Genomic DNA, 16,165 nt, shown 5'->3' with positions numbered 1-16,165 from the left:
CCACCCCTAGAAGGGAGTACGTCCCAGCGACGGCTCCTTCTCCAGGAGAGGATCCAGTGAGCTCCCCGCCCGTCCGGCTGACGCAATTGCCACCTGGTCCCGGACCCAGAGGGGTGGGGCTCTCCTCTTTCCGGGACGTCCATCTCCATTGGGCCACCTCGAGGGAATGACGTGAGTCAGTCCCGCCCCCTTTCGCCCAGCGGCCCCTCTCAGTGCGGGCCCTGTCGCCGTGGCGCTCCGGGCGCTGACGTGTCCAGCTTGGGCGGAGTTCCTAGCCCCGCCCCCACCCCGCCCCTCCCTGCCCCCGCCGGGTCGAACCACTGCGCGCGGGCAGACGGGGGCGGGCTTGCCGGAGGCTCGCCCGGGTTATAAAGGAGGGGGCGGCGCTGGGCGACCCGAGCGGTCCAGCTGAGGGACAGAGAGGGAGACTCTTCCCCGGAGGAGGTGAGGCTCTGCCCGACCGCCCCCGGCTGCCCTTCGCGAGGGGCTCCATCGCGCACGCGCACAACTCTCCTCCTCCAAGCCCGTACCCAGACCTCGGTGCACAGACACGCGGGCTCCGTCCACGCAAAGGGCACGCGTACACCCGGATGCCCTGCCAGCTTCCCTTTCCCTTTCCAGTTAAGCGGGTTGGGCTGCTGGGCATGGGGTGGGCACGGGGGTCTCTCCGAGCAGTATGTCAGAGAGTACGCACTAATTAAGCGCTTACTGTATGTCCGGCCAGCGCGGTTCCAAACTCTCCTTTCATCCTGGGCTCAGGGGAAGGTCAGCGTGATGAAGGTTTGCCTTGACTGACCAGTGGCATACAAGGATTGGGGGCATATAAGAAGTGGATAGTGGTTCGGGGGAGCGGGGTGGTCTAGATGATGATCAGGGATGAGTATTGGGGTCAGCTGGCGTTGCCTGTGCTGAGTGGTCAGAGGAGTCCAGCCTGGGGCAGGGCGAGCACTGACCGCCTTCTCTGAGTGTCTTTTCCTAATTTTAAAGCTTTATTCTGGAGGGAGGCAGGGAATGGTTGATGCTGATGTTCTTGGGTGAAGGCTGGGCTTTAATGCTAGGGAAGGGTCCTGCATCCTGGACACCAGGTCTGCTGATTTTACGTGAGGTCTGCGCCAAAGCCCTGGCGAGCCTGTCAATGGGAAACTCGGTGAATGATACACTATGAAATTTGACTGATTTTATAGGGATATGATTATAGAGCACCTTTGGATTAAGGAAGTCCTAGTGAGATTTATTGTGTATTTTAGAGGTGGGGTGAAGTCTGTCGAGTTGGAAGAAACTGAATGTAATTGTCCAAGTTTTCTCTATTAGTCATTTGGCTCAATTAACAGTCACCAAAAAATGCTTCCTAGAGTATGTTGCCAAGCATTTATAGAATCAAATATCCTTGACAGTTTCCCAGCAGTCATTTTCAAAGTAATAAAGGCAAATTGCTGCCCAAGAGAACTTTAACTCATTTTCATATTTAATGTTATTTCTCGCTCCCTTTGTCTTTTTGACAAATTTTAAAAGTTTAAATACATATAGTATATTGGGGGTATTGGTGATTAATTATAATCATATCACTTCTAAAGGGAAGTGACTTTATAATACTTTCTAAAGGAATCAACTACAGAAATCCTCTATGAGAGACAAATAGGGAGCAAAAGATGTCATAAGTTTTGTTTTAAGGTTTGTGGAAGTTGGCTTAGAAACAAATGTGATATTAATGAGAGAAGTACTAGAGCTTACCATATGCCAGCTGAGCATTATTTTTCTAACCCTTTGCTGGAGGAAGGGGTTATTCTTCTTCCCCTCAATTGTTTGCATCTGACATTGACACTTGGCCATTTGGGGATGAATCTTTTGGCTGTCCCAATGGATAGAACCAAAGGAAGGTAAAAATCTCACAGATTTAAAATAGACATTAGAAAAAAAAAATAGACATTAGGCTTCTTCACTATCAGATCGTGTCATGATTTTCAAAACAGTTTCATATTTGTTTTTAATCTGAAAAACAGTTTTAAAAATCAGAGTTGCTAAAGGTTTCTTCTGATGTAGGCTCATCACAAACTTTTTAGAAGGAGTGCTAGTTTTGAAGTCAGAAGAGTTTGTTATTATTTTAGTATTGGGCACATATTATCTATGACCTTGCTGAAAGTTACTTTTCTGTAACGAGACTATCGTGATTGCATCCAGTCTCATCTGCACTTTGAAGCTAAGCAGACTTTAGGAGCCTGATTAGTACTTGGATAGAAAAATAGTACCTGGCCCTCTTAGGGCTTTTTAGTTTCTTTATCTTTAGGAGATGGTTTTAGATAAAATTCAATAATTCCTTCTAGGCCTATTTTGATCTAGATCATCTACATCATCCTCAAAGTAATTATCCAGAATCTGCTTTTAGAAAAGCACTTTATGCAGAGCAAAGATTTCTCAGACTCACTTTTCCAATTGTTTCCTGCCAAATGCTTCTATCTCAATGGAATTGAAAAGGAATCCTGAATGGAAAGGGAAAGAGAATAAGGATTTATTTAGCACCTATGGGATTCCAGGTGTTGTGCTAAGCCCTTGATGGAAATGGAAAGACTAGTTCTGTGTTGTGAGATCAGTAATATCATAGTTATCTCTTAAGAATAAATTTAAATCTATGATTCCAATAGTATGGGTATATCTTTATTCATGTAGTTGGCAAACCCTCTGTATTTTTCACAGAACTTCAGAGTTAGAGGGGATCTCAACGATCGTGTAATCAAACAATACTGGAACAAGAATTCTTTCTGACAGACCTTTGTTTGTAGATCTCCAATGTGCTCAATGTGCTACTTTGCAAACCAACTGATTCTATTTTCGTTCAGTTTTTAATTTTTTCCTCCTATCATCCAAAATTTCTCTTTTTGTAACTTGTATCTCATGTCTTTTGCTCTGCCTCCTGAGCCAGAAGAACAAATCCAGTCCTGGTATTACTGTGTGGAATGTTAGCATGTTACCTTTCTCCCCAACCCTAAGCTGTCTCTTCTTCAAGCTGAACCTTCGGTGTTCTTTGAATTATGCTTCCTATGACAGGAACTCAGTGTCCTTAACCATCCTCCATTTTTCTTCCTGAACACGCCCAGCTTGTCTTGTCTTTTCTGAAATGTACTTGGGACTAATAGCCACACTCTTTGCCCATGACAGAGCACGAGGATTTCCCTTTCTTGTTCCTTGATTCTGGGCTCCCTTTTGTGTTTGAGTTTTCCCCTATCTTTTCATCTTCTTGATCATATACAAATCAGACTCACAAGGAAAGATATTGTCTTCTTGGCAATTGTCTCCATTACTTGGAGCCTTTTGTCTCATGCTCTCTTCAAACTCCTCCCAAAACATTGATTCAGGAAGAGTAGTAGTTATCCTTCTTGCTCCCCTTATATCTAGATGAGCAACTCTGCTCTCTTTGACTCGCAAGCATCTTCCCCTTTGAGGATTCATTCCATCTAAATGCTGATTATAACTTTCTGTGGGACTGTGGGTAATTCTTCCTTTTTTCTTAAGGAATTTAGTATCTGGCACTCCATCTTGCTCTTCCCCTCCTACCCTGTGGCTCTTGCTTAGGCATTTCAGTATATGTTCATGGCCCTTCAGATGCCTCTAACTTCTCAGTTTGTCAGCTTCCTCAAAGCCTGGCACTTGTACATTTAAAAAAAATGCTATAACATATCTAACATATATAGGACTGCTTGCCATCTAGGGGAGGGGGTGGAGGGAGGGGAAAAATCGGAACAGAAACGAGTGCAAGGGATAATATTGTAAAAAAATTTCCCTGGCATGGATTCTGTCAATATAAAGTTATTATTAAATAAAATAAAAATTAAAAAATAAATAAAATTTAAAAAATGCTATATACTTATAGCAGTGGTCACTATGTTGATCTCAGTATTAGCCATAATGTTCTTACTCCAAGCCATCATTCTATGTCTCTTCATTTTCATGAAATTCCTCAAAAAAGCCACAAGGGATGATAAAAGCATGTATCTAATGCTTTAAGGTCCGCAAAGTGCTTAGCATATGTTATCTTATCCACATAGTCCTGGATTCCTGGAGTCTGGCTTCTGACCCTATCACCCAGCTGAAGCTTCTCTTAGCTTCTCTCTGCATTTTCCATTGGTCTCTTAGTCTTGTGCTCTTTTGTCACGTCACATTCTTAGTTCCTTAGGATTTAGAATTACTGATTGCTCTCTTTGGGATATCTAGTAGTGGTATTGGACTTTTTGTAATCAATACCTTTTCTAGATGTTCTCTAAACGTACTTTAATCATGTTTAAAAATTTGCCAGATGTTTTAGTGTATGTTTTCTATCCTCCCTTTTTTTTTTTTTTTTTTTTTTTGAAGCTCATGGCATTTGCCTATCTCCAGTTCTGTGGTATTTTTCTTATCTACCTTCCTTCACAGATTGCTCATAGTGACTTGGTAATCCATTCTGCTTGTTCTTTTAGTTATTTCTAATCTAACTTATCACTGAATTCTGAGTTGAAAGAGGCTATTAGAGGTTATTGAGTTTTAGAGTAAGTATGATGACATGAGGCTCATGAAAAGTCAGTAGTTTCCTAAAGTTTTACATATTAAATGTCAGGGGAAGAATTTAAACTCAGATTACTTTGGTTTCAAAGTGTGTACTATTTTCATTTAGCATCTCGTCTTCTCTGAGCTGGATGATTTAAATTCATAACTAGATACTTTTACTGGCTCTTTACTTATCTTGGGTGTCAAATATTTATTTTTCTTCTGTTGTTTCCAGTTGAGAGATCATCTTGGCAGAGAAAACAGAAATAAAATAAAAATTGATCAATTTTGCTTTCTCTTTCATTCATCATTCTGTTCTTTTTTTTTTTTGATTTATCTCTCTGCCTTGTTTTAACTTAAAACATCTTCCTCACCAATCTTACCTTATTTTCAACTTTAGCATTCCTGACACTTTCTCATATGACTGAGCTATGCTTTGTATTCATTGTCCATTATAACTTCTTGTTTCCTTCTTCTCCACATGTTTTCTTAAAATTTTAAATTGACTGATGGGTACTTTTTGCATCTGTCAAGCTCTTTAAGAAACTCCCATTTTCCTTCCTCAGAGGAATTTTTTTTTCTTTGTATCTTCAGATTTTTCATTCTTGAGAGCTCATCTCTTTTGATCTGATTTTTCCTTTGGAATTCTAGAATAGAAACACCTATTCTTTTTTGGAATCCTTTGAAATTTTTAAAATCCAAGTTGCATGTCAAAGTATGACTGGTTTGCCTATCTTCTGTCACAAATTATAAGATGTAAGAAGAGCCATATTCATCAAGGTTTCCATTATTTACATGCAAATAACCTATTCCTCTTTGCTAAGAAAAATAAAGTCCAAAAATATTTTCCTTTTGAATCTTCTTCCATCTTTTGAAAGAGGAAATTATCTTTAGGTCAAGTAAACAATTTTCTGCTTTTGGCAGAGAAAGAGCTGCAATAGACATGCAGATAATTGGCATCTCTTATGTATATGTACAGAAATGTTGAGAGCAGTTCAAATTGTATAAGAGAACTAGAAAGTAAAGGGGGTGCCTTCCTAATTGAGATAGACCAAATATGATATATCATTAGAATGATGTACTATTAGGCCATAAAAATAACAAAAGGGCCAATTCCAGAGAAACCTGGAAAGATTATATGAAGGGATGTAGAGCAGACATAACCATTTATACATTAACAATGCACTCACCAGCCACAATTCCAGATTAGTACTGCAACAGGCTATCTGCCTCTTCACTAGGAGTGAGGGATACAGCATGTAGGATGAGACAACTTTTTTGGATATGGCTAATGTGAGAATTTATTTTTCTTGATTTGCACTTCTTTTTTCTTTTTTCCAATCAGAGTAAAGGTGGAAGGAAAAGAACAGATTATTTTTTGTTAATTGTAAAAATAAAAGAAAAGAAAACTTTAAAAAAATAATTGGAGTCTCTCCTTACTACTGTATAATATCTCTGTGCCAGAGTTGTAAATTATTTACCATCTCCTTATCCATTTCCTTCTTCTGCCCTAGTGATCTTTGTAAGTATTCTCTGATGATAAAACTGCTTCCTTTTTTCCTAATACAGATCTCCACCAAGATACACTGCCTGCTTAAAAAAAAAAAAAATTCTACCGGTTTGCTTTGAATAAGGTCTGTTCTTCCAGAAACATATTCCAGTCACAGATCTTATCCCATCCTTCGAGGATAACAGAAATGAGCAGAGAAGAAGGAAAGAAGCATGTTCCCACATAGACAGAGTTGCTTCACTCCGGCTCCCTTCAGCAGGGATCCTGTCATTTTGTCTCTTCCTGGGTGATCCATTTCCTGATAGCATCTGGCAGTCACAACATTCCTCCTGGTAGAATAAACAACTGTTTTGTTTGCTCTTGGGTGACTAGAGCTCCCTTCTTGGGAAAAGGCAGCCTTACATTTGTTTCTTAGTTCCGGGTTTTCAAGTCTCTTTCTTCTTCTTTTCTTCCTCTTTCATGTTCTCCTGAGCTCCATCCAGGTCAGAGTAAGCTTCAGGGAAGGCTTAAACATCACTGTCCACCCTAAATAGAATATTTGTGTCAAAAATGAAAGCATGCAAAGGAGCATCCTACAGTATCTGGAGGGTTTTCATGGACCAAGGTATTCTCTGTTAGTTTTTATGATGGGAATATTATTATTATTATTATTATTATTATTATTGGTTTTTTTCTTTTTGGTGAGGCAATTGGGGTTAAGTGACTTGCCCAGAGTCACACAGCTACGAAGTGTTAAGTATCTGAGGCTTGATTTGAATTCAGGTTCTCCTAATTTCAGGGCTGGTGCTCTATCCACTACACCAACCAGCTGCCCCTAATATTTTTCTTTGTGATTTGCATGTTTCCTTGTAATCTAATACATCTACTTTACAATGAAAATGGTGCTTATTTAAAGTGCCTTTTTTTGAGGGAGATTTTGTTTTATGTTTATTCATCTATTGTAGATATAGAAACATAAATGACCCCAAGAAAAGATCTACTTCTCTGGAAAATTGCTTAAAACTTCATTCTTTATCAGGAAATGAGAGTTCCTTGCAAAGTTTTGTTGATTCTCCCTCTATACTTCTTGAAGAGACATAGCATTGGATAGTGGAAAGCACTCTGGTTTTGACATCAGGAATCCCAAGGATTTAGGGATGTGCTCACTGTGTCACTTAACATTTCTGGACCTTGGTTTTCTTATCTTTGTAAATTGGGTGAGTTGGAGTCACTGGCTTCTTCTACCCCTTCTCGAGTTAGATCTATGACTCTAAGATTGCTTCTCTCCATTCACATAGACCTGACAGTCAGGTCCTCCTTGCCTTTTGCCTTGTCCCTCTCCTTTTATTCCTGATTTCTCTCTTTTTTTTTCTCATCTGTCCTTCACAGTCAGTAAAAGAATCTCTTAAGACACAGATATGAAACACAATCCAGACTCCACAGCCTGATACCAAAAGCCTTCCATATTCCCGTTCCTTCCCACTTTTCTAGACCCAATTGTAAATTCTAACCTTAGTAGACTACTCCATTTTCTCAGAAGCCCACAGGGCATTCCCTGTGCTCTCCAGGAATCTCTCCTCAAGATCGGATGCACAGCCCCTTCTCCCCACTATATATCTCTCCACTATCTCTTTGAAGGCTTGTTTTCCTTCCAGGCACAGCTCTGGGGTCAGCCCTCCCATTCAGCCTTTCCTGGGCCCTTCAGGTGTCTGAGTTAGAGTTTATTGCAGGTCATTTTCATTTTTATGTAGGTATCAAGGATCTTAGTTTATAATTAATAAGTTTATTATCCACTACTGATATTGGCAAGAATGCTTCCTTGTATTAGGCTTCTTGTCATTGATAATCAGAGTCAATTTGTTTTGGGATTCTATTTTTTTGCTGGTTGATTCTCCACAGAATATACAAAAATGTTTTATTGATAACTTTTGTTTTTATATATCACTGTCATTTATGGGACAAGGGAATCTCCACCTTTCCCACTGAATCCTTTCTTGTGACAAAAGCAGTTAAGCATAGACATCCAATTCACTGATTTCATTTGACCACATTATGCCGGATTCTGACATAGTAGCTTCCGGCTTCTCTCAAAGGAAATATGTTTCATTATGTGTCTTCTGGGAACTTTGGTGGTTTTTCAGTTACTACAATTATACCTTAAGGAAATCGGTGAGGTTAATGAAAAACAAAGTTGTAATTTTTTCCTGTCAGGTTCACAGTCCTCTCCTTTGAAATCTATCCATGAAATTTTGATTTAGCTCACCCTAATTCTACAGATAAGTATACTGAAGCATAGCAAATGCTTATTCAAGATCACACAAGTATTAAGTAAAAGAGTAATTTCTAGGAGTTTCTACTTCGTTTCCAATTCTTTTGGAAGCTCTAAGATATTTTGGTGCAAATGAAGACTTTGTTCCTCCATGGGTTTGTAGGCCTTATAATGGAATCTCTGGGCCAGAAGATAAAGACATTTCAGTTACTTGCGTAATTCCAAACTGCTTTTCAAGATTTTACTAATTTACAATTCTCCCAGTAATAAATAAGTGTGCCTGTCTTCCAAGTATTTTTCCAGAATTGAGTGATTTTCATCATTTGTCATCTTTATCAGTTTGCAGAGTATTCAGTGAACCTCAAGTTTATTTCGATTTGCATTTATAAAAATTACTTGTGCTTTGGACATTCTTAAATATAGTTGTCAATAGTGTATAGTTCTTTTGAAAACTGTTCATATTCTTTGACCAGTTATCCATTGAGTGCAACATTGTTTCATTATTTTTCTTTCATCTTACAGGTTTTTAGTTTACAGTTATGACTTTTATACAAAATATATAGTATCTGAAAGGCAAAGTTAGTTGCTTTAATGTGTTTTTTTAAACAAAAGTTATTTACATTATAATAGAAAACATACTGAGTCTTACAGATGAAACTTGTAATTATTATTAATGATTCTTCTGCTTTATCCTTACAGGTCTAGCTATCACAGCATTTTTGTTACAAGATTTGGAAGCTGAAACATTATGAATGTCAATGACCTCAAGTGTAGGTTGTCCATGGCAGGACAGGATCACCTGCTACAGTTCTGGGATGAATTGGAAGAAGCCCAACAGGAGGAACTTTTTGAAGAACTACAAGCTATTAATTTTGAGGAGCTGAACTGCTTTTTCCAAAAGGCCATTGAAGGATTTAATCAATCATCCTCTCAGGAGAAGATAGATGCACGGATGGAGCCTGTACCTCGAGAAGTGCTGGGCAGTGCCACGAGGGACCAAGAACAGATCCAGCACTGGGAAAGGGAAGGTAGTTCACATATTGTAAACTCTTCCAGGACTGACATTTATAATTTATAAAGTTACTGAAAGCATTCTAAACAGAATATATGAAGCAGATTTAGTTTGATTTGGATACTGGCTTAAGCCTTATATTTCTGAGAGATAAATTGTCTTATTTGTTCTTCTGTTGTAAAATCTATCACTATAATTAACCCAACAGCCTGGCTTAATAGAAAGAATGCTGGACTTGAAGTTGGGAAAAGCTGGGTTCAGATACCTCTTCTGACATTTAGCAGCTATGTAATCCCATAAAAGCTTCTTAACCTGTGTTTTTCTGAGATAATGCTCTAGAACTTCTCTTCCATGATTTCCCACACTGAGAGTTCTCATGCTGACAAATTCATAATTATGTATATAAAATCCCAATGCTTTTTAGAAAAGGCAAAATGTGACCCCAAATGACAAGAGAAGTCTGTTGAGTGAGCCTTGTGCACACTGAAGTGATTCTTGGAAGATTGTCTGATCTTTTGGTTGACATGGGAAGATTTAATTTTGGTGCTGGTGCTATTTATTATCTGCTCCTTTTTTTTCCTGTTACTCATTATGCCTGATTGGCTTTCCTCTACTGGGGAGCATTAGCTTAATGTAGAGATAAGTAGAAACTCTACCTTACAGCAGTGATGTGTCACATTCAAATAGAGACGGGCCAGCAGTTATTTATATTGCAAGAGAAAAAACACTAAGTCTTGCAGCTGGAACTTGTAATTATAGTTAATTCTTCTCTTTCATCCTTAGACTTGGAATATATCCATATATATATATATATATATAATATGTATCTCATATATAATATATAAAAGTTTTATATATTTATATATCCTCATATAATTTATGTGGAGATTCCTTCTGTTTCTTTTTTGACTTAGAAAACTGAATAATAACTTTATTTTCTATCGTATTTTATTTGCATTGTTAAATATTTCCCAATTACATGTTTTTGGAAGAAGCAATCATGGTTAAGTGACTTGTCCAGGGTTACACAGCTAATAAGTGTCACATGCTGAAACCAGATTTGAATACAAATCCTTCTGACTCTAGGGCCAATGCTGCCCCTTCCCAGTTACATTTTAACCTGGTTTTTGCTGTACTCAGAAGGATTGTGAGGGACCTTCCAGCAGGATGTTTGACACCTTAGCCTTAGAGCCCTTGAATTTCTGGGAGTTCCTTTGAGGGCACTTGGGGCTCTTTCACTAAGTGTGAAACGGGAGTTTTCCAACAGGTGCTTCAGATCTCATCAAATAGTCCCCATGATTCCAGTCTCAGAATCCTTGTTGATTTTAAAAGGACCATTACCCAAAGGCAAGAGCTATACAGCATGCTCACTGCCCCTATTGAAAATGTCTTGTGGTAGTAAAAAACTTGATGGTTTGTGAATTGTTCATTTTCTCATCTTATCCTCACAGTAGCTTGTAGTCCTCATTTTATAGATATGAGGAAAGTGAAAATTAGAAAATTTGGGCTTTATTTACTGTTTTCCAGCTACAAAATGCCAGGAGTGGGATTCTAATCCAGATCTTCTAACTAAAATCATTGTTTTTACATCACACTGCCTCAGCTCCTCAATAGTGGCTGTTTCTATTTTTTCTTGATTCTTCTGCCAGTGATTTAAAGGAATCACTTGCCTCAAACTTTAGTTATCAAGTTATCAAGAATTTATCAGCCTCAATATGTGTGGTGTAAGGTTATCTATCTGTTCTAGCTAGTCTTTCTGGGGGGAAAATGACATTATTCTTTGTAGGAACTACAAGCAGCCCTTGCTTTGGGTCTTATCATTGAAAACTGAAGTAGAAAACGAAGGGACTACCTGAGTGTCAGGTTGTCCTGGTGGTAGAACCAATGTTTATTGTAGTATTCTTTTCACATCCTCATGTTAGAAATCTGAGAATGAACTACAGCTTTGTTTTTCAACAGAAAAATTAAACAGGTGCAACTCAAGCCTGCTTTTGGCAGAGAACCAGGTGGGGTGGTCAATTTTGAAATTACTCATATATTTCTGGGTTGACTTAAGTTTGAAAGTTGGCTTTAACAAATGAAGTGTCAGGTAGTAAATTTTCAAAGGGAAAGAAAGTTACTTATGTGAGCACTGAATGAGGATTTCATAGATACATTAAAAATATTTTAGAGAGTACATAACAAACAGCTTATCTATAGCGATGTCAGTTTTAAAAGTATCATAGAAGTGTATAGTCTCTTTGGTTTAGGCTTCAGAGTTTTCTTTCTTTTATAAATATAATTAAGAAATAGACAAGGACTTTTTATTTTTTCGTATTTAAATTTTTAAATTGTTTTTTAATTGTTTTTTTTAAACATTTTTGTTTTAAAAATTTTGAGTTCTAGATTGCATGCCTTTCTCCCAGTATATCAATTAAACGTGAAATCATTGAAGAAATGTTTTCATATTAGCCATATTGCTAAGCAAAAAAAAAAAAAAAAAAAAAGAAAGCAAGAAAATTATATTTCATTTTATAGTCAGAGTTCATCATTCTTTCTCTGCAAGTGGATAGCATTGTTTTTCATCCTAAATCCTCTGGAATTATCTTAGATCATTATTTTGCTAAGAGTAGCCAATTCTTTCACAGTTGATTATCATTGTAACATTGGTGTTACAGTACACAATGATTTCCTGGTTCTTCTCATTTCACTTTGTATCAGTTCAAATCCGTCTTGCCATGTTTTTCTGAAACCACACCTTCATCATTTCTTATAGCACAGTAGTACTTAATCACAATTATATATTTCAGCTTGTCAGCCTTTCCCTAATTGATGGGCCTCCCTTCATTTTCCAATTCTTTGCTGTGATAAATATTTTTGTACATATGGGTCCTTTTCCTTTGATCTTTTTAGCATACAGTCCTAGAGGTGGTGTTGCTGCATCAAAGGATATGCACAGTTTTATAGCCTTTTGGGGTATAATTCCAGATCATTCTCCAGAATGGTTGGACCAGTTCACTATTCCACCGATAGTTCAGTAATATATTTATTTCCTCATAATCCCTCCAGCATTAGTCATTTCTGAATGGTATGATGAGTTGGTGCCTCAGAAATTTAATTTACCTTTCTCTAATCAGTAGTCCTTTGTCATTGTTTCAGTCATGTTTAACTCTTTGTAAATGTCATTTTGAGTTTTCTTTCTTTTTTAAATAATAGCTTTTTATTTTCAAAATAAATGCAAAGATAGTTTCCAACATCATTTGGGGTTTTCTTGGCAAAAATATTGAAGGGCTCCTTCTCCTGCTCACTTTACAGATGAGGAACTGAGGCAAATGGGGTAAGTGACTTGATCATGGTCACTCAGCTAGTAAGTGTCTATGGCCAGATTTGTAGTCATAAAGATGAGTTTTCTTCATCCAAGGCCTGGCATTCTATCCACTGTGCCACTTAACTGCCCAATAAATAATGATTTAGAGCATGTTTTTCATAATCCTTTATATAGATTTAATTTCTTCTTCAGAAAAGTGATTCCTTATATCTCTTGACCATTTTAAGATTAGAGAATGGCTTTTATTTTATGTTAATCTTGGTTCTGTTTTTCTTGGTTCTTTTTTGAATTAATCTTGGTTCATTTGAGAAATGATGTTTTGATTATAAAAAAAACACTATAAATTTTTTCATATTGTCTATTTTAGCAATTATCTCTTTCAATTGGGTCTATTTTTGTTTTTGTATTGTCTAAGATCATGAATGCTACCCCTGCCTTTTTTTGTTCAGCTGAAGCACAATAAACTTTGCTCCAGCCCCTTATTTTAACTCTGCATATATTTTTCTGATTTAGATATTTCTCTTGTAAATAACATGGTGGGATTCTGGTTTCTAATACATTCTGCTATCCACTTTTCTTTTATGGGTGAACCGATCCCATTCACATTCACAGTTATGATTATCCTATTTTGTTCTGATTATTCTTCTGCCCTTCTATCTACCCCAAACCCTTCTCAAAAGTCTGTTTTACTTCTGACCACTGCTTCCCTTAATCTGCCTTCCCTTTTATTAACAATCCTTTTGCCGCATATCTTTTATCCTTTTTTTCCTATTTTCACACACATACGTACATGTGTGTACCTACATGTATCTATATGTGTACATACGTACATATATGTGTGCATCTATATGTTCAAACACACACATAATATGAATCATTTCTGATGAGAGTAAGGTTCAAGCATTGTCTACCATCTACCTTCTCATTTCTCGTGCCACTACAAAAGCATTTTTGGTGCTTTTTTTATGTGAGACAATTTACCCAATTCCACCTCTTCCTTCCCCCTTTTCTCAGTGCCTCCTTCTTTCTCATCCCTTTTTTTTTTTTTTTTTGAAAGCATCTCAATATAATCAAGTTTTATACCTGTGCCCTTTGTCTATGTAGATTTTTAAAATTGCCCTACTAATGATAAAATTCTTAGGAATTATATGTGTTATCTTCCCATGTGGGAATATAAATAATTTAACTTTATTGAATCTCTTATGATTACTTTTTCATGTTTATCTTATGCTTCTCTTGAGTCTTTGAATCAGATTTTCTGTTCAGCTCTGGTCTTTTCAACAGAGATACTTGAAAATCTTTTATTACATTAAATGCCCATTTTTCCCTCTATAGGATTATACTCATAGACAAGTAGTTCTTAACAGTATCATAATGTTCCTTCTGGATGATTATCCTCAAAAGTACATTCCTAACCAATATATGGTGCGAGGCAGATGTATTAAGAGCATTCTTTTTTTTTCCTTAAAGCTTTTTATTTTCAAAACATATGCACAGATAATTTTTTAACATTGATCCTTGCACAGCCTTATGTTTCAGACTTTCCCTTCCTTCCCCTCATCCCTTCCCCTACATGGCAAGCAATCTAATATATGTTATATATGTTAAAATATATATTAAATCCAATATACGTAAACATATTTATACAATTCTCTTGTTGCACAAGAAAGAGCAGATCAAAAAGGAAAGAAAATGAGTAAGAAAACAAAATGCAATGAACAACATCAAAAGAGTGAGAATGTTATGTTGTGATCCACATTCAGTTCCCACGGTATTCTCTCTGGGTGTAGATGGCTCTCTTCATCACAAGATCATTGGTACTGGCATAAATCATCTCATTGTTGGAAAGAATCACATTTATCAGTATTGATCATTGTATAATATTGATGTTGCTGTGTACAATGATCTAGAGGTTCTAAGAGCATTCTTCTTTTCAAGAAAGATCAAGGTGCAACTAAAAGATTGTATGACTTATTAATTCTCAAGTTGGAAAATTATTCAGTACTAAATGATGTTTTCTCTATGTTTTTTTTAAAATATTCATTCACTCAAATTAGCAAGCTTGATATATAAAATGTTATTTAGAAAAGCAGCCTGAAACTCCCCTTACAAGACTGAAAACTTAAGATGTAATTAGCAGACTAGGAAGAATGAACATTTCACATGAGTGAAAGAACATTTATATAGAAAATACTCTCAATAATAAAATGCAAAAAAAAAAATGCAAAAATTGCTGGTAAGGAAAATTAAAAGTCTGCAGCTATCTCAGTTTGCCACTAATACTGGTTTTCAAACAGATGTCTGAGTTTGTGTGTATGTTTGAGGTAATGTGACCCAAGCAGGAAATTATTCAGGAAGCATTTGACCTTGGGAGCACTGAGTAGTTGGCCATGGAAGTTTTCAGGAAGGACATCCAGACTCTGCATTGTCTGTGACGGCTGCACATAAGTGGAGAGATATGTATATACTCATACTGGGAGTGTCCTTTCCTAATGTGGTGTTTTCTACTAAGATTGAGAGCATGTTATTTGACCTGTCTTGATGAGTGGGGAAAATTGATAGAAGTAAAAGAGAAATCTCTTGAGGTTTTTTTTTTTTTTTAATTCTAAGAAATTGTAGCAGTTTAGACTTAGAGCACTTTCATGTTTATAAAATGATTTCTTGCTAGAGGATACAAGCTGATCTACAGATTGGTCCTGGCCTAGGCTGTACTGAAATAGAAAGATTAAGAGATAGTAGCTGGTAACTGTGTTGCAGCAATATAGAAAACCAAGACAGAATTTAGAGAATTTTGTGATACGTGAGTTTTAATAAGTATTCATTTAAAAAAATGGACTTTTAAGGAGGAAATGAGGAATCATAAAGGATTGAAAGTAGAAACAGCTTGGGAGAGTTGACTATGGCCATGGGGGAAAAAGGCTAACAGGGAGAGTTATGTAACTCAAGGAGGCAGAGTCAAAATTTGGGTAACCATAAGGAGATCATTTTCTGCCTAGATTGAAGTGGATTTAGGGCCGAGGCAGAATAGACTGTTAAAAAAAAAAATCCAGTGGTAAAACTACATTTTTGCTAGCCAGATGTCACTGGGAGGTGTAATAGATAAATGCTTCTAGAAGGGAAATGCATCTTTTTGTGGGTGGGGAAGGAGTTGTACAGATGCTCTACACCTTGTTTTCTCAGTAATTGGGGAACCTAAGAGATGCAGCCTAACTGAAATAGGCTTTCCCTTCATCATTGAAATCACAGGTCTGTGTCTAAAAAAAGAAAGATAGGGAGCCATAGTTGGCCACAGATAATGTCTTTTAGTGTATTTGTGACCATTTAGTGAGCAGACTGGGGACTGACAGGTTCCGTGTCTCTTCCTCCTTGTTGTTTGTATCACATAGGAACAGCTTGACTTAATAAAATATGGGGTAGCATTGCACTAGAAATAAAAGTTTTCCATATATATATATATATAGATCTTGCCCAGGATCTTGCTTTTTTTTTTTTTTTTTTCTTCAGCAAGCATGCTCCTTAGAGTAAGGAAACATTTTAAATCTTTAATTTCCTGTTTTATTTTATAGGTTGGTT

At 37.1% G+C, this 16,165-nt stretch overlaps 2 protein-coding genes across 3 annotated transcripts in view; both read left to right on the top strand.

The window, feature by feature from the left end:
• UHMK1 (U2AF homology motif kinase 1) overlaps positions 1-16,165 on the top strand; it is a 200,789-nt gene that overhangs the window by 55,545 nt on the left and 129,079 nt on the right. The window lies entirely within an intron of this gene.
• Positions 346-16,165, top strand: part of UAP1 (UDP-N-acetylglucosamine pyrophosphorylase 1) — a 39,496-nt gene continuing 23,676 nt past the window's right edge. For both annotated transcript variants that reach the window (XM_051999136.1, XM_051999135.1), the window contains exons 1-2: positions 346-444; positions 8,973-9,301. In XM_051999136.1, the coding sequence (XP_051855096.1) occupies positions 9,022-9,301 (280 nt within the window). In that variant the 5' untranslated portion in view covers positions 346-444; positions 8,973-9,021. The remainder of the gene's footprint in view (positions 445-8,972; positions 9,302-16,165) is intronic.

This window comes from Antechinus flavipes, chromosome 4 (assembly GCF_016432865.1).
Source record: "Antechinus flavipes isolate AdamAnt ecotype Samford, QLD, Australia chromosome 4, AdamAnt_v2, whole genome shotgun sequence".
Taxonomy (NCBI): Eukaryota; Metazoa; Chordata; class Mammalia; order Dasyuromorphia; family Dasyuridae; genus Antechinus; species Antechinus flavipes.
Note: the sequence above shows the minus strand (reverse complement) of the source record. Positions and strands in the feature narration are given on the sequence as shown.